The 22,668-nt window shown below is 45.7% G+C and overlaps 1 protein-coding gene across 1 annotated transcript in view; it reads right to left on the bottom strand.

Moving 5' to 3' along the window:
- Nucleotides 1-21,271, bottom strand: part of PYGB (glycogen phosphorylase B) — a 51,563-nt gene extending 30,292 nt beyond the window's left edge. The window contains exons 1-2 of the mRNA XM_063107894.1: nucleotides 20,934-21,271; nucleotides 2,877-2,978 (exon numbers count right to left, since the gene is read on the bottom strand). Of these exons, the coding sequence (XP_062963964.1) occupies nucleotides 2,877-2,978; nucleotides 20,934-21,176 (345 nt within the window). The 5' untranslated portion in view covers nucleotides 21,177-21,271. The remainder of the gene's footprint in view (nucleotides 1-2,876; nucleotides 2,979-20,933) is intronic.
- Between the last annotated feature and the right edge of the window lie 1,397 nt (nucleotides 21,272-22,668).

Raw genomic sequence — 22,668 nt, 5'->3', positions numbered from 1 at the left:
TGTAGCCATACTCAGTCCCACTGAACTGTGCATGGCAAAATGGTTACAATGGTAAATTTTACGTTATGTGTATTTTACCACAACTTTCTTTAAATTGGGCGAAAAAATAAGTTACTATAAATGTGAGGGTTTATTTCTGGACTCTCGAGTCTACTCCACTGGTCTGTATGTCTATCCTGATGTCAGTACTACACTGCCATGATGACTGCTGCTCGGTAGTAAGTTTTGAAACAGGGAAGTGTGTCTTTCAACTTTGTTTTCCTTTTCCAAGACTGTTTTGACTATTTGTGGTCCCTTGCATCTCCATCTGGATTTTAGGATCAGCCTGTCAATCTCTGCAAAGAAGCCAGCTGGAATTTTGATGGCGACTACACGGACTCTGTAGATCGATTTGGGGAGTATTGCTGTCTTAACATTAAGTCTTCCAAGCCATTAACATAGGATGTCTTTCCATTTTTAAGTCTTCTTTAATTACAGGTTTTGCTTTTTTGTGTTAAATTTACACCTAAGTAGATTTAAGTATTAAATTTTAGTATTTTATTCTTTTTGATTCTATTGTAAATGGAATTATTTTCTTAATGTCATTTTGGATTGTTGGCTGCAGGTGTATAAAAACACAGTTGATTTCGTAGATTGATCCTACATCCTGCAACCTTGCTGAACTCATTCATTAGTTCAAATATTCTCTTAGTGGATTCCTTAGGATTTTCTAGATGTCATCTACAAATAGAGATAGTTCTATTTCTTCTTCCTTTCTAAGCTAGATGCCTTTTATTTCATTTTCTTGCCTAACTACCCTGGATGGAACCTCTGGTACAATGTTGAATAGAAGTGCAGCGACAGCCGTCCTTGGGACAAAGCAGGTGGCTCAGCACAGGTGGGGACACAAGTGGTTAGAGGCGATTGTGCAACTCCACAGGACAAACCCAGCCCTGACAAATAAACTGCACGGCAGAAAAATAAAAAAGAGGAGATACTACTAAGAGAGATTTGAGAGACACAGAAACCTAATGCAACTTAGTCTCTGAAAAGAAGCATAAGGCAATCAAAGAAATGTATACACTGCCTGAAAAACTGATATTAAAGAATTACTGTCAATATTTTTGGGATGTATAACAATTTTTAAGAGTCCCTATCTTTTAGAGCTAATCTATTGAGATGTTTACAAGGTAAATATTGTGCTGTGTGATGTTGGCTGAACACTCTGGGAGTGGTGGGTGGGGGTGAGTGGAACACCCTGACCGTGGGTTGAGCTGAGGGCTGGTGAAGCCAGGTGAGGGGAATGTGGTAGGAGTTCACTGTAACATTACTCAATTTTTGTACATATTTAAAATTTTCTATGATAAAAACAATTTTTAGGGTGTCTTTGACAGCTCAATCAGGAGAGAATGATTTTCTAGCCTAGTACAATACAGCTGTGTCATGTGTCTTTTTTGACACCACAGTGCAAGTGGGGGCTGGGGTGGAGGCTGGCTCAGGCCCTGCACCATGGTCTTCCTCCCGCCCAGGCATCTGGCACCTGTCCCACATCTAAAAGGGCCCAGCGAACATGGGCCTAGAGACACTGAAGTTCAAACACAAGACTAATTAAAAGCTAAACTGCAAAAGAATACCAGTTTTAACAAAAAAACGTACAAAGTTTAAAAGGATACATGCTCACCTGTATTTTCTAACTTTCTATGATTAATACATTATTTGTGTAATAGAAGTTATAAATAGATATTGCATATTTATGGTGTAAACATTCCTTAAAATCTTTACTATACGTAAGAATTGTATAAAGAGAAAAGGTTTCAGAAAGGAAAACACTTTATACAACTGTAAGATCCACAGAAGCTACGACTAAGATACTGCAGTTCTGTATTCCTGATAGACATGTTCTGCACTCCTCACAGACACAGCCTAATGTCAACACTCAGTAAAGAGAACTTCAATGACAAGTCACCTGCCAGGCTAACATCTATCATGTTGGATAATTCTGAGCATAAGATTCCCATTTTGGAGAGTGAAATTTTTGTTCCATTTTCTTGTGCCTACTGAAAAGATGTGCTCAGACACTCCTCTACACTAAGTCCTGGTGCAGGGGAGGGGAGACAGGAGTCCCCTGCTGAGCCGCCTCCCAACCACGCTGCACTCACACCCCTAGCAAGACCCCTAAGCTCCTTCCACCCCAACCCAAGGCAGACAAAAGCAGAGGCACGGGCAGGGTGCTGGGGCGGGGGGACACCTCTGTGAAGACCCTTCCACACATGGCAAGAGGAGAAGGCTCCATGCTTCCACTCCAGAAAGTCTGCCAAGAGTCAGAGGAGGAGGATGAGCTGCACCCACTGACACTCTGCTCTAAAACTGCCAGTGGACCATGGAAGGATTAAATGCAAAGTGACTAAATGCTAATGAAGACTCCTTCAGGAAAGGCAGTTTTCATTCTGATTTGGGGAGAAACGACAATTTTATAACTGGAGGGTGGGATGAGCTCAGGAGGTTCCTTAGGGGTAGAGGGAGGGAAACCAGAGGCGGGTCACCAGTTCAATGAAGTAAGCAGAAATGGGACAGTACTACCCACTTTGCCATGTTCTAAATCTGCCCCTGGGATGGGGCTGGGGAGTGCAATGGTTTCTAGAAACCTCCGAACCTCAGCATCACAATTCCACCCCATCCTTGTACTCCATGTACTAGTCTCCCACTCAGTTCTTACTTTCTGTCGCTGAGAAAGAGAAGCACCCCATGCCAGCCCATTCTGCAGTCAGGTAGAACACATAAGTCATTTCTACATTCCCAGACATCTGCAAACAAATGTCAGGGCCATGTCTGGGGAAAATGGATTAAAACCTCAATGCAGCACAAGGCCACCCAGAAGCCCAGCCCAGGCCCTGTACCTGGTAAATGGCTTCATCACATGCATTCTGAAGGCCCAGGTTCACCATCGTGTTCTGCAGCGTGCGGCCCATGTAGAATTCCAGGGAAAGGTAATAAATGCGCTGAAGAAGCAAAAGAAAAGATCTTAGATTTCTCGTTAGATTCACAAAGTACCTGCTTAGGACTTTCATTTATGCTGATCCCATACTCACACCTCAGGTCAGGGAGTCGTTGCCAACCTAAGCCCTCCAAGGCGGCCCATCTGGAGCACCCCTTCAAAGCACAGTGGTCTCTTCCCCGGCCTTCCGGAGCGCCCAGGTGACTGTAAACTAACTGTCCCTGGGTGCAGGGAGGCTCCCAGAAGTGGACTGATCCAGGTCTGGCTTAGCTGGGCCTTGTACCACTGCATGCCCTGGGCAAGCTACCCCCTCACGTCTGTGACAAGGAATAAAACGGCCCTGCAGGGTAGGAAGTATCTTCCGGTATTAAACGTGAAGCCTCAGCACAGCTCCGACACACTCATCCACTACCTGGCACGCGGTGGCACAGTCAACAGAAGCTGCTCTCGACAGAAGCTGCTCGGCCAAGTGGGTGCATCTGTTCCCACGAGGCAGAAGAGTGTTTCGTGCCTGTTGCCTGCTGCTGGCCTTGGGGGCCACAGTACATGCCAGCTCTGTGTAAGTGAAGTGCGGTCACCAGGATGGCCACTGCATCCGGCCCCTCCTGGGCACCCAGCAGGGCTCTAAGAGCCCTCATGCAGGCTACCATGAGCTTCTGACAACCACCACTGAGTGCTGGATGGCAGTGGCCGTCACTCAGAGTCCTTGCTCTCAACACACCACTCCATGTTGCCTCCTGCCCAGCCATCAAAAGTAAGGCCCAGAAAAAATAAATAGGGAAGGAGGGCCACATCTCCCTCACAGAGACTCCCAGTGATAGATGCAGAAGGAACGAGAGGAGGAGAAACCACCAGAGAACACCACAGCAACCACCAACAGAGGCAGGAGCTGGATGCTAAAGCCAGTGGGCACAGCTCAAGGACAACAGGACCAGCACAGCCTCCAGGTACCTACCTCAAACACCTATTAATCACTGTGGTGGTTTTAACAAAGTCCACACCTCCTCTGCTGTTCTTCCACTGCAGGAGGTGAAGCTTAATCCCCGCCCCCTGGAGGGTGGGCTGGACTCCATGGCTCCAACCAGCAGAGCACGTAGAGGAGCCCAACACGCTGTAATGATAAGAGCCACTCTGCATTCTCCCCCAGGCTCACAACCCCAGTCTAATCATGAGAAAACATCAGACAAACCCAACGTGAGGGCTGCTCCATAAAATATTCTACAAAATTCATCAAAGTTGCCAAGGTCATGAGAGACAAGGAGATACCAATAAATCAGCACAATTTAAGCCATACTGAGAGGGCTTTCAGAACTAATAAACAAGTTCAGCAAGACAGCAAGACACAGATTAAGACAAAACAAATAATGTTATTTATAGTTAACTATGAATATTAACTAATTTTTTATATTACTATAGAAATCCACTGTATTTTATATACTATGGAGCGATGAACACTCCAAAAATAAGAATAAAACAATTAGAAAACAGAGTAAGATTCATACATTGAAAAGAATAAAATAATATCGAAAGATATTAAAGACCTAAACAAATGAGAAGATGTCCTGTTAATTGATTGGAAGACTTAATATTGTTAAGACAACAATACTCCCCAAACAGATCTACAGATACAATGCAAGCCCCACCAAGATTCCAGCTGGCTTCCTTGCAGAGACTGACAAGTTGATCCTAATATTCAGATGAAAATGCAAGGGACTAGGAAGAGTCAAAACAATCTTGAAGGGCCAGCCCCGTGGCTTGCTCGGGAGAGTGCTGTGGCACTGGTAGCGCCGAGGCCGTGGGTTCAGATCCTATATAGGGATGGCCGGTGCACTCACTGGCAGAGCATGGTGCAGACCACACAATGCTGAGGGTTGCGATCCCCTTACCGGTCAAAAACCAAAAAACAAAACAAAACAAAAAAAAAAACATCTTGAAAAAGAACAAAATTGAAGAACTAATACTTCCTAATCTCAAAACTTACTACAAAGCTACAGCCATTGAGGCTGTGTGGTAGTGGTACAAGAACAGACATATAGATAGAATATACAAGAACAGAGCTGAGAGTCCAGAAAGAAACCCTCACACCTATCTTCAACTGATTTTCAATAAGGGTGCCAAGATGCTGGGACAACTGAATATCCAAATGCAAAGGAATGAAGCTGGATCCCTACCTCACACCATATACAAAATTAACTCAAAACAGATCAAAGACCTAAATGGAAGAGAAAAAGAAAAAACAGGTTAAGTTGAACTTTGTCAAAATTAAAAACTTTTGATATCACCAAGAAAAACAACCCACAAAATGGGAGAAAATATTTGCAATCATATAACTGATATTTAGAATACATATACAACTCAATAATGAAAAGACGACCCAGTTAAAAAATGGGCAAAGAATCTGAATAGGCATTTCTCCAAGAAAAGCACAAACGGTCAATAAGCACATGTGAAGAAGCTCAACACCACTAATCATTAGGGAAATGCAGAGCTAAACCACAGCAAGATGCCACTTCATACCCACCAGGACGACTATAATGAAGGTCATCAGATAACAAGTATTAACAAGGATGTCAAGAAATCGGAAACCTTCATACACAGCTGGTGGGACTGTGAACTGGTGCAGCCACTTTAGAAACCAATCCGGCAGTTCCTCAAAAGGTTAAACATAGTGTTACCCTCTGGTCCAGATATGCCATTCCTAAGTATTTATACACCCAAGAGAAGTGAAAAGCTATGTCTACTCAAAAACTTGTACTTAGGGCCAGCCCGTGGCTCACTTGGGAGAGTGTGGTGCTGATAACACCAAGGCCACGAGTTCGGATCCCATATGGGGATGGCTGGTTGGCTCACTTAGGAGAGCGCGGTGCTGACAACACCAAGTCAAGGGTTAAGATCCCTTACTGGTCAGAAAACAAAAACAAAAACAAAAAACCTTGTACTTACTAGCCAAATGTGAAAACAACCCAAATGTTCATCAATTAATGGATAAATAAAATGTGGTATATACAAACGATGGAACATTATTCAGCCAAAAAAGATACTGATACATACTACAACATGAGCAAACCTTGAAAACATTATGCTAAGTGGAAAAAGCCAGACACAAAAGATCACCTATTATATGATCCCATTTACATGAAATGGCCCAAACAGGTAAATCTAAAGAAACAGAACACAGATTAGTAGTTGCCAAAGGCTGGAGGATAGGGAGTTTTCGGTAGGTGACAGCTAAAAGGTATGGGGTTTCTGTTTAGGGCGATAAAAATGTTCCAGAATTGATTGTGGTGATGGATGCACAGCTCTGTGAATATACTGAAAGCACTGAATTGTATGCTTGAAATGGGTGAATTGTATAGTATCTGAATTTCATCTCTATAGTAATGTAAAAAAAAGTCACCAGTTACAATAAAATAAATTTTGTATATAACACACTTCCAGTTGTAAAGATGATGGAATGAAAAGGCCTTGGCCCACTTCTCCCTTAAATCTCACTGACTACAAGAAAACAGAGGTGGGCGGGTCCTAGCGCACTGATGTTTACAACTAACTGATCACAGCCAGTTACAGATCTCTTTAAAAAAAAAAAAGTAAAAAGTAAACAGGTGGAAACCTGGGGAGGCAGAACTAGAACATAGGCCCACGTGCCACTCACAATGAAGCGGCAGGTGGAGACAAGGTGTTCCTGTCCTCTGCTGGTCCCTGACTTCTGAAACGAAGGAAAGGCCTAAGCACTTCACACACACACGCACACTCCTCCCACAAGTACACGCTCACTCACAAACCTGGAGCCAGCTGCAAACAGTTGGTTCTGGAAGAATTCCCTCCACTCTGATAAGGGGTAATTGAAGAGGATGGAATTCAGGATCTACGTCCTGAAAATAAAAACAGGAAGACAAACGGGAAATACAAAGAGCGAAGAACACACCGCACTTACCCGGGCGAAGGAAACTGGTGAACACAGACTTATCCAAGAAGTCAAGAAACACCAAGGTTACAAAAGGATAAACCAAGCATGGGAAAGAAGTGAAATAAGTAAATAAATCCACCCCGGAAAGGAAGCACCGTTGAATGCAGAACAAGGACAAAGCTGAAAGCCAAACCCTGCCTGAAGGAAAGGCAGCAAGGGAGGGTGGGCGGGGGACAGCCACGAAAAGGCCTGGAGAGAAAAACGTTGATGTGGGAAGACAACGGACAACCCGGACACCCGGACACCTAAACCTGCATCATCATAGTGTCCTGGAAAAATAAACTGAATAAGACGCTAAAAAGTTTGTCAATATATAATTTAAGAAACTCCATAAAAATCTAAACCTACTGAGAGGACACACGAAAAGAAAAAATCAGAGTTTGGTCTTTGATGGCCTGTTATGTCTTTTTTGATCACTTGAATGCATGGCTTCTACATTACTATCCAAATTCCAACATGCTTTTAGTCACAGATACATCTAGATAGCAGCGTACCTGACGAGTGCCCCCAGATGCTGCCATGCCCACACCCACAGCTTCCTGCCTGCTTCACCGTGTGCACATGATCACACCGCACCTGCACCACTGCTGCTCCAGGGGGACCGCACAGGCTCCGCCTGACTTCCCGAAGAGGAGGCCGTGGCACCATCCAGGCAGAGTTTATCCACGGACTAAACCCACACTGAGCCCCGCCACACCCCAGCTGCCTGAGCAAACAGTGGGAGTTAAAGGTTTAAGCACAATCATTTCCTTTCTCCTACATATACATGAGGTCATATACATGTTTATCCCCACATACGTACTTTTGGAGTTCTCCCCAAGAGGTTTTATAAAAACTTGGTCAGCAATATAAGCAAGATATTTTACTTTGCCCTCAATGAAAAATGTGTATTTTTAAAGTTGTTGTAGTCTGACCTTACTGCAAAAGTCTCTGACTTTTACTTAGCACTGTGAGAAAAAAAAAAGTCTACACAGATAATCTCCCAAGAGCTTGATTACCTTTGATTATCTTTGCTTGCAAGGGGTGGATACTGAGGCATAAAATGCTGGGCCTAGATTCGAAACCTTTCAATCTCTTTAATTTTTCTCCCACACTGAATGCAGATGTCAGGGTTCTGCAAATATTACTGGGAAGCCTCCTGCACATGGGGGAGCAGAAACAGCTCAACCCCCATGCCTCGAACACCTGCATCCAGGAGGACTGAGCAGGGCTAGTGCTGGGCCAGGCATGCACACCCTCCTCAGCCACCAGTTCTGGACTTCGGGATGGAGACTTGTTTTGTTGTTGTTTTGTGGGGGTTTTTTGCAACTTGTTTTAATTGAAAAGTTTTCATAGTTTGCTCAGATGTGTTGATTTTTGTTTTTCCCGTTTTCCTCAAAATGTTCCAGAGTGAAAACCATCACACTGATGCTTGCTGGAGGAGCCAGCCAAGGAAAGGTACAGACCTGAATGGTAAAGGCTGGGGTCCAATCCTGTTCCCCTGCCCTGGCCAGTGGGTGACCTGTGCAAGTTGCTCGCCCTCAGAGAATACCACATCCACCACAAGGTTTACACAGGGCTAGTCTCGGACTCATGCAAGGTTAGCTACCCTCACCATGCCAGATTTTCAAGGACAGTTGCAGAGCCTAAGAAATTAGCAGGGTGGTGGTTCTGGAAAAAAAAAATATGAAGCTTTGTCCAAGAAGCAGCTTAGGGGGACAACTACTTGGTGGCCTCCAATCTTGCTACTGAAGGTCCATAGCCATCCCAGGCACTGCCCAGCCCTTCTCCACTCTCTCGACCCCTCTCGCCACTCCCGTGCAACTGTGGTCAAGGCTTCCCTGCTCAGGGAGAGCTAGTCTGAGAACTAGACTTTCACCTGCTTCAGCCTGAAGAGGACAACACGATCCCCTAACCCTCTGTGCAGCAGCTCAGCTCTCAGAGGGTCCTGCGCCTGGGGATAAACTGGGCTGCTGATCTTTCTTGTGTGGTCCCCTCTTGCAATATGACTACAAGTGTTAAGTGGCCTAAAAACAGCCTTTATTTTTTTTCTTAATTGGGATTACTTATTACATGCAAAGCCTACATCACCAAGCAAATCACAGAAAAGCATAAACAAAGCTCTTTGGAGCAGACAGATGAAAACATGATCAACACAAATATCACAACGTATTAATCTTCTAAAAACGTATTAGGAGTTAATGGACTCCATAGAAATGGAGTTTATTACCAACAGGAGGATCCTTGTTTTGCTCTCCATATAACTGAAATGAAAAGAATCAGGCCATAGAGATGTCCAATTTTTTTTTGTCTCCCCTGAAAGGATTTTTAATTAGAGGCTTTGTTTAACAGAAGTGCAAGAATGCCCTGGTGGAAAAGGAAAGAAAGAACTTTTCCAACACTCAGGGCAACAAAACAAAGACTTGGCACCTGCTGTCAGCAAGACGAAGGACCAGATTCTGCAGGCAGACCTTGTCTGAGACGGGTCCTCCTGTCCCCAGAAACACGTGTCCGTGCTGCCACACTTCAGCACCAGTGGCCCTCTCACAGGATAAGTGATGTGAAAGCTGATGAGATCACTTTCTGTCAGACCCAGTCAAAATACGGCTTGGAAAAGCACAGAGGAGGGGCTCATGTTGCTTTTCTAAGAACTATTTCCAAGGATTTCCTAAAACTATCCAGAATCCTCCCACATCTCTCATGCATCTCTTGCTTCACACATATGCACATGTTGATGTGACAGTGTGTATCACTAGACATTCTTTAGAACATTTACATAGGATGCGCTGAGAAGTAACTGCCCAGTAACAGCATGTCAACCAGTGACCAACAAACTGTTCCCAAGCAGCTCATGTGAACCTCTGCCTTCCTTCTTCTTGCACCCCATGTGCTCGTGGCTTGCCATGGTGTACGTCTGGATCATAACCCTGTTTCTATTCGCAAATAAATGCAACATATGTGGAGATATTGTCCTCTAATGTCTTTTTCTAGGTTAACAGAGGGCACAGGGTGGCTCCCAGGGCAGAGTGCCACTTCCCTCCGGGCAAAGTAGACAAGACAGAGCTGGCCCTAACATGACTCAGCGACATGGACCAATGACCCAACCCAGAGGCCAGCAAGCACAGTGGTCTATGGAGAGCTCCCAGCCCTTCCAGACACACGCCCCTTGGCTGGACCTTGCCCTCCCTCCCCAGGCGGAGCTGAGCCAGGCCCAGCAGGAGAAGTGCTTCCAGCAATGGAAGTCTCCCCCTCATCACTCACAGACAAGACAGAGCCTAACCGACTTACACTAAGTGACCCGCACCACGTGCGACTGTATGACCAGCGAGGTGCCAGCCAGCGAGGTGCCAGCCAGCATTTCAAACAGGGCTACTATCGCCTCCCATTTTAAACTGCTTGAAGGCTCAGAAAAGACACTCAGCTACAACCGAAATTACCTATCATTCCTATTCCACCAGATTCCGTTGAAGACACTGTTAACCAAACTTTTCTGTTGTCATTACCCTTCTAAACGTCTTTCTTCATCTCTCTTCCCTTTATGCATCCGAAGAGCCCATTCTGTGTAAGGTAAAGGAAAAGCCAGCTCTTACCTCCTGTTTATTTGCTTCTTATCTTACAATGTCATGTGTTTCTATATGGCTTATAGCCTTGCACTGTTTAATGGAAAAAAAAAATAGGTGTAATCTAAAAACAGTTAATTCCGGTCAAGATGGAGGAATAGACTGTCCCTAGTGTCACTCTCTCCCACAAATCAACTGATTTAAACTACAAAAACAACATCAAGTGCATATGGAACGGGAAGACGTCCAGCGGGGGAGGCAGAAGCTCCGCGGAGACCACATGCCCTGCGGGGCCACTGTCGCACGATCCAGCAGATAGGCTTCACCACCACCCGGCTCCATTCCCAGCCCAGCCCAGTGCGCACAGAATGGGGAGACGTCCGGCAAGGGAGGCGGAGGCTCCGCAGAAACCACACACCCTGTGGGGCCGCCACTGCGAGATCCAGCAGGTAGGCTTCACCGCAGGCACCCGGCTCCATTCCCAGCCTGGCCTAGTGCACTCGGAGAAAGGAGACGTCCGGCAGGGGAGGCAGGAACTCCACGGGGACCACACTGCTGCCGGGCAATCCAGAAGCCCGGCCCAAGGCGTATGGAGCACAGAGACGTCCAGCAAGGGAGGCAGAAGCTCCGTAGAGTCCACACACCCTGTGGGGGGGCCGCAGCCGCGCGGCGCGATCCAGCAGCAGGTAGGCTTCACTGCCACCACTCGGCTCCATCCCAAGCCCGGTATAGTGCGCACAGAGCAGGGAGACATCCTGCAGGGGAAGGGGAAGCTCTGCTGAGGCCACACGCTCTGCGGTGCCTCAGCACATCCCAGCAGCCCGGGCCAGAGCGCAAGGAACAGGGAGAAGTCCAGCACGGGAGGTGGAAGCTCAGTAGAGACCACACACCCTGCAGTACAGCCCCGTGATCGAGCAGCCTGTCAGAGTCCAAGCTGACCACAGAGGTGGCTCCCCAGAGAAGCCCAAGACCCGAGGCAACCACATACACAAGGCACTAGTGGCCAACTGAGCAGTCACTGAGGTAGCCATACCAAATTGGCAACCACAGCAACATTTTAGTCAGTCAATAGTGTCAAACCTGTGGACTGTGAAACCTGCTGCCACAATGAATAAACATAAAAAAAAAGATACCACAAATACGAAAAATCAAGAAAGTACAACACCAAAGGATAGTAACTCTCAAGCTCTAGATCCTATACAACAAGAAGCCCTTGAAATGACTGACAAGGAATTTCAAGTGGTAATTCTAAGGAAACTGAATGAAATACAAGAAAACTCAGCTAGACATCTTGATGAAACGAGGAAAAGTATACAGGACCTGAAAGAGGAAATGTACAAGGAAATCAATGTCCTGAAAAAAAATGTAGCAGAACTTGCTGAACTGAAGAAGTTATTCAGCAAAATAAAAAATACAATGGAGAGATTAACCAGCAGGCTTGTGGAAGTTGAAGAGAGAACCTCTGAACTTGAAGATGGGCTGTTTGAAAAAACACAAGCAGACAAAAAAAAAAAAGAAAGAAAAAAAAAAGAATCAAAGACATTGAAGAAAATCTGAGAGAGATATCAGACAACCTTAAGCGCTCAAACATCCGAGTCATGGGTAATCCAGAAGGAGGGGAAAAAGGAGATTGCATTGAAAACATATTCAACAAAATAGTGGCAGAAAACTTCCCAGGTATAAGAAAAATCACAGATCTTCAGATCAAGGAAGCTCAATGATCTCCAAATGTATTCAACCCAAAAAGGTCTTCTCTAAGACATGTTATAGTCAAATTGGCAAAACTCAAAGACAAAGAGAGAATCTTAAAAGCTGCAAGAGAGAAGCATCAAATCACCTATAAGGGAGCCCCAATCAGGCTAACATCAGACTTTTCATCACAAACCCTAAAAGCCAGAAAGGAATGGGATGGTATATTCAAAATACTAAAAGACAAGAGATTGCCAGCCAAGAATACTCTACCTTGCAAGGCTATCCTTCCGAAATGAAGGGCAAACAGTATATTTCTCAGACAAACAAAAACTGCGGGAGTTCACCACCACATGACCACCTTTACAAGAAATTCTCAAGGGAGTACTGGGTTTGGTTCCTGAAAAATAACTACCACTTCCATAAAAACCCAAGAAAAATCAAAACCCACTAGTATAATAAAAATGGCATTCATGAAGAGAAAACAAACAAAAGGCTATCTACAATCTAAGGAACCAACAAACACAGAAAAAAACAGTAAATCAAAAAGCAAGAAACAAAAGACACCTAAGACAACCAAACAATAATCAATAAAATGTTAGGAATAAATCAACACTTTTCAATAACAACTCTTAATGTAAAAGGCTTAAATTCCCCAATCAAAAGACACAGACTGGCTGCCTGGATTAAAAAGGAGGACCCAACTATATGCTGCCTTCGAGAGACCCACCTCACCCATAAAGACTCACATATACTAAGAGTAAAAGGATGGAAAAAGACTTACCATGCAAACAGAAAAGAAAAACGAGCTGGAGCAGCTATTCTTATATCTGATAAAATAGACTTTAAACTAAAAACCATCTCTATATCTGCTCAAAGAGCATTTGATAAAATTGGACATTCATTCATGACAAAGACCCTCTATAAGTTAGGTATAGATGGAAAGTATCTCAACATAATTAAAGCCACATATGCGAAACCCACTGCCAATATCATCCTGAATGGGGAAAAGCTGAAAGCTTTTCCTTTAAGAACAGGAACTAGACAAGGATGCCCACTCTCACCACTCCTATTCAACATAGTGTTGGAAGTACTAGCCAGAGCAATCAGAGAAGAGAAGGAAATAAAGGGCATCCGGATTGGAAAAGATGAAGTCAAACTGTCCCTGTTTGCAGATGACATGATCCTATATATCGAACAGCCTAAAACCTCTACAAAAAAACTCTTGGAGCTGATAAATGATTTCAGCACAGTAGCAGGATACAAAATCAACACACAAAAATCAGTAGCATTTCTATTCTCCAATAGTGAACATGCAGAACGAGAAATCAAGAAAGCCTGCCCATTTACAATAGCCACCAAAAAAATAAAATACGTAGGAATTGAGTTAACCAAGGATGTGAAAAATCTCTATAATGAGAACTACAAACCACTGCTGAGAGAAATCAGAGAGGATACAAGAAGATGGAAAGATATCCCATGCTCTTGGATTGGAAGAATCAACATAGTGAAAATGTCCATACTACCCAAAGTGATATAGAAATTTAATGCAATCCCCATCAAAATTCCAATGACATTTTTCTCAGAAATGGAAAGAACTATCCAGACATTTATATGGAATAACAAAAGACCACGCATAGCCAAAGCAACACTGAGCAAAAAAAAATAAAGCTGGAGGCATAACACTACCTGACTTTAAACTATACTACAAAGCTATAATAACCCAAACAGTATGGTACTGGCATAAAAACAGACACACTGATCAATGGAATAGAACAGAGAATCCAGGAATCAACCCACACACCTACAGCCATCTGATCTTTGACAAAGGTACCAAGCCTATACACTGGGGAAGAGACTGCCTCTAGCAATTGTGCTGGGATCATTGGATATCAATATGCAGGAGAATGAAACTAGACCCATACCTTTCACCATACACTAAACTCAATTCAAAATGGATTAAAGAATTAAATATACACCCTGAAACAATAAAACTTCTTAAAGAAATCATAGGAGAAACACTTCAGGAAGTAGGACTGGATGCAGACTTCATGAATATGACTCCAAAAGCATGAGCAACCAAAGGAAAAATAAACAAATGGGATTATATCAAACTAAAGAGCTTCTGCACAGCAAGAGAAACAATTAACAGAGTTAAAAGAAAACCAACAGACTGGGAGAAAATATTTGCAAAATATACATCTGACAAAGGATTAATATCCTGAATATACAAGGAACTCAAACAACTTTACAAGAAAAAAAGAAGCAACCCAATTAAAAAATGGGCAAAAGAGCTAAGTAGGCATTTCTCTAAGGAAGATATCCAAATGGCCAACAGACATATGAAAAAATGCTCAACATCACTCAGCATCTGGGAAATGCAAATCAAAACCACACTGAGATACCATCTCACCCCAGTTAGGATGGCTAAAATCTAAAAGACTCTGAACGATAAATGCTGGCGAGGATGCAGAGAAAAAGGAACTCTCATACATTGTTGGTGGGACTGCAAAATGGTGCAGTCTCTATGGAAAATGGTATGGAGGTTCCTCAAACAATTGCAGATAGATCTACCATACGACCCAGCTATCCCACTGTTGGGAATATACCCAGAGGAATGGAAATCATCAAGTCGAAGGTATACCTGTTCCCCAATGTTCATCGCAGCACTCTTTACAATAGCCAAGAGTTGGAACCAGCCCAAATGTCCATCATCAGATGAGTGGATACGGAAAATGTGGTACATCTACACAATGGAATACTACTCAGCTATAAAAATGAATGAAATACTGCCATTTGCAACAACATGGATGGACCTTGAGAGAATTATATTAAGTGAAACAAGTCAGGCACAGAAAAAGAAATACCACATGTTCTCACTTATTGGTGGGAGCTAAAAATAAATAAATTCACACACACACACACACACACACACAAAACGGGGGGGGGGGGGGAGAAGACGTAACAACTACAGTTCCTTGAAGTTGCTAGGAGAAGCAAACAGAAAGGACATTGTTGTGGGGGAGGGAGGAGAGGGAGGTGGGAGGGAGGTTTCGGTAATGGGCCACAATAATCACCCACATTGTATATTGACAAAATAAAATTTAAAAAAAAAAATAAATAAATAATAAATAAATAAATTAAAACACTTAAAAGTCTCTCAATTTTCTTATTTGTATTTTTTATAATCGTATTACTGCATCTTATTTGTATTTGTTATTAGTGGGACAGCTGGTGATGTTGAATAAGATATGTAGATGACAGCACCATGTCAACAAGAACATCCAGAGTTTAATCATTGCGCTGTGGTTGTGTAAGAGAACTTCTCTGATTTCTGGAAGTGCTCACTAAAGCTTTTAGGGTAAAGGGCACCGAGGCTGCAGCTTTCCCTCAAATGGTTCAGAGAAAAAATGTACTTATACGGAGAGTCAAAATGAACTAACACATGTTAAAAGTTCAATATGAGTCGGCCAGTTAGCTTAGCTGGTTACAGCAAGGTGTCGTAACACCAAAATCAAGGGTTCAGATCCCTGTACTGGCTGGCCAGAAACAAACAAACAACAACAAACAAACAAATGAGCAAAAAAGTTTAACATCTGGGGATTCTGAGTGAAGGATGTATGGAAATTCTTTGTATTATTCTTGCAACTTTTTAAGTCTGAAATCACGTAAAATAAAGTTATAAAAAATCATTTAAAAATGGCTGAGATGCAGAAGTGAGGTCTGTTACAATATTTCATAAAGATACCAAGTTCCTTGCAGCCACCCACGGTCCTTCTGCAGTAGTTGGGGTCTCCAGAGCATGTGCATGTACACAGAGAGGGGTTATTTTAAGGTACGGGCTAAATGACCGTGGAGGTGCAAGTCCAAATGCTGTAGACCGTCCAAGGGTTGCAGCAGCTCTTGTTCTAAAGGCTCCTGCGGTGCTGAGATCTCATTAGACACAGGCACCGCACAGCATGTGGTCTTCCTGGTCAGAGCTCCAAAAACCCTTGTAATTTCCTGAGTGATAACAGCAATAAAGATGAAAGGACGGTCTCCTGTTCTTCCTAATACCCCCCTTCCAACCACACAGGCCTTTATGTTCATGAGGTAACTTTTGGAAGTCCCTAAGGATGGGAGGCTGGTGGCCAATGGAACAAACTTCAGGCCCACCCCTCTCATCACCCCCCAACCTCCAGGGAGGGGAAAGGGGCCGGAAGTTGAGTTAATCACCAACGACCAATAATTTCCTGCATTGTGCCTGCATGACGAAGCCTCCATAAACTCCCCAGCTGAAGGGGTCTGCAGAGTTTCTGGTTAGTGAGCCGTGGAGCTGGGGAGGGAGGGGCCGGCAGAGCGCAGGGCTGCACGAGCACCCCACCCTCATATCTTGCCCTGTGCACCTCCTCCATCTGGCTGTTCCTGAGTTGTACCCTTCAGAATAAATTGGTAAAAGTATGTAACATGTTTCCCTGAGGCTTGTGGGCCATTCTAGCAAATCATCGACCCCGAGAAGGGGTTGGTTGGAAGTCAGATTTAAGTGGAGCAGTCTTGTGGACTGAGCCCTGAACTTGTGGGATCTGTCACCAATTCCACGTAGACAGTGTCAGAATCAAATTGAATTGTAGGACACCTGGTCAGCATCCACTGAGAATCAGAGAATTGGCTGGTGAGAGAAAAACCCCACACACAGAGAGGCCCGCCTACATTATGGAGAAAAATCTGCTTTATTCAAAATCCACTGATTTAAATGTTAATCTCATCCAAAAACACACCTTCCCAGAAACATCCAGAATAATGTTAATTTCTGGGCACCATGGACCAGCCAAGCTGACACACAAAATTAGCCTTCATAAGCCTTAAGAGCCACGGCCACAACATCTTCTATGGAAAATCACGGCACACTCACACTGGTAGGCTTCTTAATATAACAAAATGATAGCCTAACACTACCTTCCACTTGGCTAGCTGTCAGGGCCATCAGCAACACAAAACAGGTGCCCACCATTAACTTCCAGCCAGAGAAAATAACTCTGAGCTAGCTGCTGTCAGGGAAGCCTGCCTGCGGGATACAAGGTCAACTTCACATAGGCAAGTGGAAACACATCAGAACAACTGGGAGTATCAAAAAGACTGCAGTGGCTGGTCCCACCACTGATTAATTAAAATCCCAGAAGTGGGGACCACAAGGTAGCCAGGGCTGCAAAAACACTGCTCTAGGTCATCTTCCTTTAATTGCCGGGTCCAGCACACCATAAGATCAATCATATTCATTGTAATTACTGTATTAGAAATATTTAAGACAGCAGTCTGGGCCCCGTGGGAGAACTGCCTTTTCTTCTTTTTTTGCTGGCTGGTCGGTACGGGGATCTGAACCCTTGAATTTAGTGTTACAGAGCTGCTTTTTCTTAATCTTATCATTGTGGTCACGTCATGAGCTTATGGGAACAAGCCACAGTCAACTGACTATTCCATCCCCTGCAGGGTGCAGCAGGCCCATCACATCGTACATCTGTCTTACAAAGACCCACAGAATAAACTGCACACCTTACCATTCCAAACTTACAGCAGGGATCCCATGTCTCCCCAGACTGGGCATAATATGCCATTTGCTTTGGTTGCTATAACTTACAGGCTGCATTCTGTGTCCTGACCTTGTACCTGAGCGTGACCAGTTCTCCCACCCTTACTGTCCCACCGGACTTTCTCTTTGAGATCTTTTGTTACGTCTTGCCTAAGCATCCTCAAATTCTTTCTAGACTGAGATGGAATGTCAGTATAAAATGAAAACATTTCATAAGCAAACACAAAACCCTAACATTTCAGAATGGCAAGGGATCTCAGAAGTAGATTACCCAGTTTGACTCCCTTCATTTTAAAGATGAGAAGACTGGCTGGCTGGTTAGCTCAGCTGGTTAGAGAGTGGTGCTATAACCAAGGTCAAGGGTATGTATCCCCAAACCAACGAGTCACCAAATAAAAAAAAAAAAAAAGAGAGAGAGAAAACTGAGGCCAAGAAAGGTTAAGAAATCCACCCAAGCCCACAGTCACACACTGAATGGTAAAGCCAGGACTACAAGGACTACTTTGGACTTACATGCCATCCAGCTCTTTCCCATCGTCGAGTCCAGGGTGGAGTCCCAGGCTCTGCAGTTGCAGGCTGGACCACACTCCCCACCATGCCATCACTTGAAATGTGTTTAAAACAGAGCACTGCCTCTTGCCAAACATAAACCTCTCAATTTTCGCCAGATTTTTTTTTTTTTTTTTTTTTGTGACTGGCCGCACCGAGCGCACAGGCCATCCCTGTATAGGATCCGAACCCGCGGCGGGAGCGCTGCAGCGCTCCCAGCGCCGCACTCTCCCGAGTGCGCCACGGGGTCGGCCCTTTAGCCAGATTTTTTGACTTGCTGACTTGCCTGGCAGGTTACTTGAAAAATGTTCCTCTGAGCACTCCAAGTTTCTATTGTTTCTGCTATTAACAAAAATAAAGCGCTAAAAGACTTAATGAAACCATCGTTTCAGCCTGACACTATATTATGACATAGAAACAAGTGTTTCCTATCAGTACAGAAAAAAAGATGTAGAATACAAAAAATATTTATAGCATTTACAACGTTACTACTAGGTGGTGAGATTACACATATTTTTTTCCTTCTGGTTTGTCTGTGTTTTCCAATTCTCCCCCCAGTAATCATAAGGAATTGCATATTTTTAAAAAAAAACAAAAAAAGCAATAAATATAAACATTCTATTGTATTAAATATAAGGTGTCCTACTACCAGTCGGAAGTGTGCTGGTACAAGTACCTGAGCACACTTCTAGGGCTGGGATATGGTGCTGCAGGGTTTGTTAGGGGCCCATCTCTCCTCAGAGGTTTTGTTGGGGCTTGTTTCTGGTTCATCACCTCAAACACGTAACTTTTGCAGAGAAAGGAGATGTCGAGCTTATTTTCATGATGAATTAGCCAAAGAAGTACTTAAATTCCAATGTTCCATTTTTAAATAGCCTTCCTATCCAGAATAGGCAAACAGCCTTTCATTTATGGGTTTGTGGTTTCTTTAAAAGAGAAAGGTTTCCATCCATCGCCACCACAGTAGACAATCAAAACAGGCCTCTCACTGAGGATCAGGAAGCCTGTTCTGTCAGAGGGACGCATTCTATTCATGAAGGTCATTTCCGTAATCTCTGAGCCCCTTGCTGGCCTTTCCAGGATCTAATTATACATAAACACTCTAACGGAGCCCTGAGGTGTTGAGCTGTGTCGTGGTCCAGCTCCAAGGAAATGCCCTTGAATGTGCAGGCAGAGCTGTACTCTTGTCATCCGCTGCTGGGACAATAAAAATGACGCTGCGCATCAGAGCTCTTCCACTAGCAGGGAATTCTGGGGGTTCCACTGCCTCCTGGCCGGTTTCCCTAGCAAAATCATCCCAAGCCCTTGCTGTAATAACTTGTTTTGGCCATTTGGTGCCACCTCTTTCTACGCTGTCTTGCATACGAAATACGAAGAGACCCAGTTAGTATTCTAACAAATCTGTCCTTTTTTACCATCTCTATTTTAGAAAAAAGAATGTCTCAGAATAAGTTTGGAAAAGTAATCAATCTCACCCTTAGCAATTATTAAACATATCTTAATGCCCCACAAAACACTCTAAAAGCAACTGCCAGGTACCCAGGTGTATACTGCAAATCAGATCTTAGCAAACTGGCTTCACAGGCTACAAGGGTGTCCTTTCTTCACCAGTTTTCACTCTACCTTAGTGTAGCAGAAAGAGGAAATCCTGTCAAGAGCAAACAAACAAAAACTGGCAACGAGTGGCTATCCAAAACTACAACATATCTATCAAACTGAAAATTACCAAGTGTATTGATTAACTTAGAAAGCTGTTTATGAGTGAAAAAGTTACAAATGTCTATGAATGAAACATAAAAGCAACAAAACTGTACGTGCAATATACTCTTATTAAAAATGTGTATATATATTTAGGAATAGAAAAAAATCTAAGAGATACACCTCTTTTAACACCGTTATGAATAATAGGGTTTATAAGTGACTTTAGTACATTTTGTTCTTTTCAACTACAAATTGTTGCAAAATAGAAAAAGAAGTAACTATTAAAATAATCTCCGTGTACTTCAACCCAAGTAAAGTTCTCCAAGAAAGGCGTGGGAACCTCAAGACAGAACTTTCTTTGAGGGCTCCAACCCCGAGACCCCTCCTGTTCTAAGCAGGCTTCTTCAGAGATCTTCTTCTAATCAGCCCGGCCAAAGAGAAAAGGGCCCCACAATTCCCTGCAGATTGAGCTCGCTCTCTTCTAACCATAAAACTGCCCAGGCCCGGTTCCAGTCCCCTTTTCTCCCACAGGCTGCTGCAGAAAAACAAAAGGTGGGGGGTGGGAGTGGGGGTGGGGGAGGTGCCGACTCTGCAGCTATCCCGGAAGCACACGGCTTGAGAAGCCGGGAAATTTCCCCAGGACTCCCGGGCTCGGGATCTGTGCGGAAGGCGGATGCCGGCCGGGCGCGGGCTCCCCGCGGGAGGGTCCCGCGGGCCGGGCCCTGCGCACCGGCCCCAGGCCCCGACATCACCGGGCGGGCCCGGGCACAGCGGGCTGACCCAGGAAAATGAGGTGGGGGTCCTCGGTGAGACGCGAGGCGTGGGTGCCCACGGGCAGCGGGGGCACGAGGCGGGCGCCCACGAGTCAGACGACGCCCCGCGTGCGCTGGCTGGACGCGTCTTTCTGGGAGGGGGCACCGCTCCGCCGCCGGGCCCGGAGCGCCTCACCTTCGGGTCGCGCTCGTAGTAGTGCTGCTGCGTGCGGATCCAGCGGCCCACCAGGTGGTCGCGCACCGTGTGCGCCAGCGCGAAGAAGTAGTCGCGGGGCGTGGCCACGTTGCGGTCCTTGACCAGCGTGAAGTGCAGGTGCCGGTTGAAGCTCTTGCGCACCTCGGCCACATCGCCCAGCCCCGCGAGGCCGCGCACACTGATCTGCTTCCGCTTCTCGCTGTCCGTCAGCGGCTTCGCCATCTCGCCGGCCGAGGAGGAAGAGGAGACGAAGCACAGCGCCGAGGAGACGCGAGCACCGAGGATGCTGCAGCAGCTCTGGCGCCCGGGACTGCGGCGGCGGCCAGTGGACACTGCCGCGCCTGCGCGTTGCGGGGCGGGGCCTCGGGGGGCGGGGCACGGCGGGGCCTCGGGGCGGGGCACGGCGGGCCTGCGGGGGCGGGGCCTGCGCGCTGCGGGGCGGGGCCTGCGGGAGTCGCTTTCCGTAACCTTTGGTGCGGGCGGGGGCGCCCCGTTTTAGAGACGAGGAGGTCGGTGTGGTTGGGAGCTGAGGTGAGCCGCCCACGGCCATCCGAGGCCTGGGGTCTGGCCCCTCGTTGGGCAAGTCCGGCAGGAAGTGGGAGGCGAGTGGAGAGGCAGGAGAACCGGGGATCCAGGCGTGGGGTCCAGGCTGCCCTGGCGCTCCCTGGACTTTGGGGAGCTTCGGGGGCCGGCGTCCCTCACCCTGCACGGGGTCACTAGCGGACCCTCGCGGGACCGCCCCGGGTGGGATACGGCCCAGGCCGGGTACAAGCTTGAGAGACAGTCGCCAGCGCCTGGTGGGCCTGGTCTCCTGAGGTGGGGCTGGGATGGCTCTGAAAATACCAGCTAAGAAAGAAAAGATTAGTTTACTCTGAGAAAGTGCAAATCTGCCTGCCAGTCCTTAAGGGGTGACAGACACGGAGAAAACGACCTGCAATTGTCGTATGCGTGGCCACCACGTCCTCACTCTCTGAGAAACCTTGTTCCCTAAATCACAGACCAGCAGACACTTTGCCCTTTGAAATTACAGTGGGAAGAACAAAACATCCCCCTCCGGCAGGAGAAGCCCGGACGCTCTGACAGAGACTTGGCTTCCTCCATGCCAACCCAGGGTGGAGCTCAGACAGGGGGTCTGCACCCAGCTTCGCACATGTGCTCACCACTGTGGGCCGCGAGGAAGCAGGGCCGGCCCGCTCTGCACTCAGCCCTGCTTCGCTCTGAGCCCATCGGAACCCTGCTTCGTGTAATTCCACCTAAACCCCACCCTCCCCCCATCCCATAAGAACTCTGCCTTTTCCTTCATCCTTGGGACCTCTGCCTCACTGCAGTGGGTCAGTAAACCTGATTTTGTGGGACCACAGGTTTGTTCTTCGTGGTCTGGGACTGATGGGGCTGCAAAGGTTCCTGAATTTACAGAGCTCAAAATTGCTCAAAGGAGATGTCACAAAAGTCCAGGTGCCGTAGTTTTTCTGGTGCAATGCTTCCACAGTTGTCTTCTTACCTGTACACCCTTCCAGCTGCAGACTTCTCAGGGGGTAATAAGTCTGGAGTGCCCCTACACCCCACTCATGCTGCAGCTCTAGAATTCACTCCTGCACCATATGCTAGAGGTTCTGAAGCCAGCAAGGAGGAATTTCAGTCACTGACGGCAGGGCTGCGGGGTCGAGTGTGGCTGAAGGCTCTATAGATTGACACAATTTCTCTGAGAGTGATC

The sequence above is a fragment of the Cynocephalus volans genome, chromosome 9 (genome assembly GCF_027409185.1).
Source record: "Cynocephalus volans isolate mCynVol1 chromosome 9, mCynVol1.pri, whole genome shotgun sequence".
In the NCBI taxonomy this organism is placed as follows: domain Eukaryota; kingdom Metazoa; phylum Chordata; class Mammalia; order Dermoptera; family Cynocephalidae; genus Cynocephalus; species Cynocephalus volans.
Note: the sequence above shows the minus strand (reverse complement) of the source record. Positions and strands in the feature narration are given on the sequence as shown.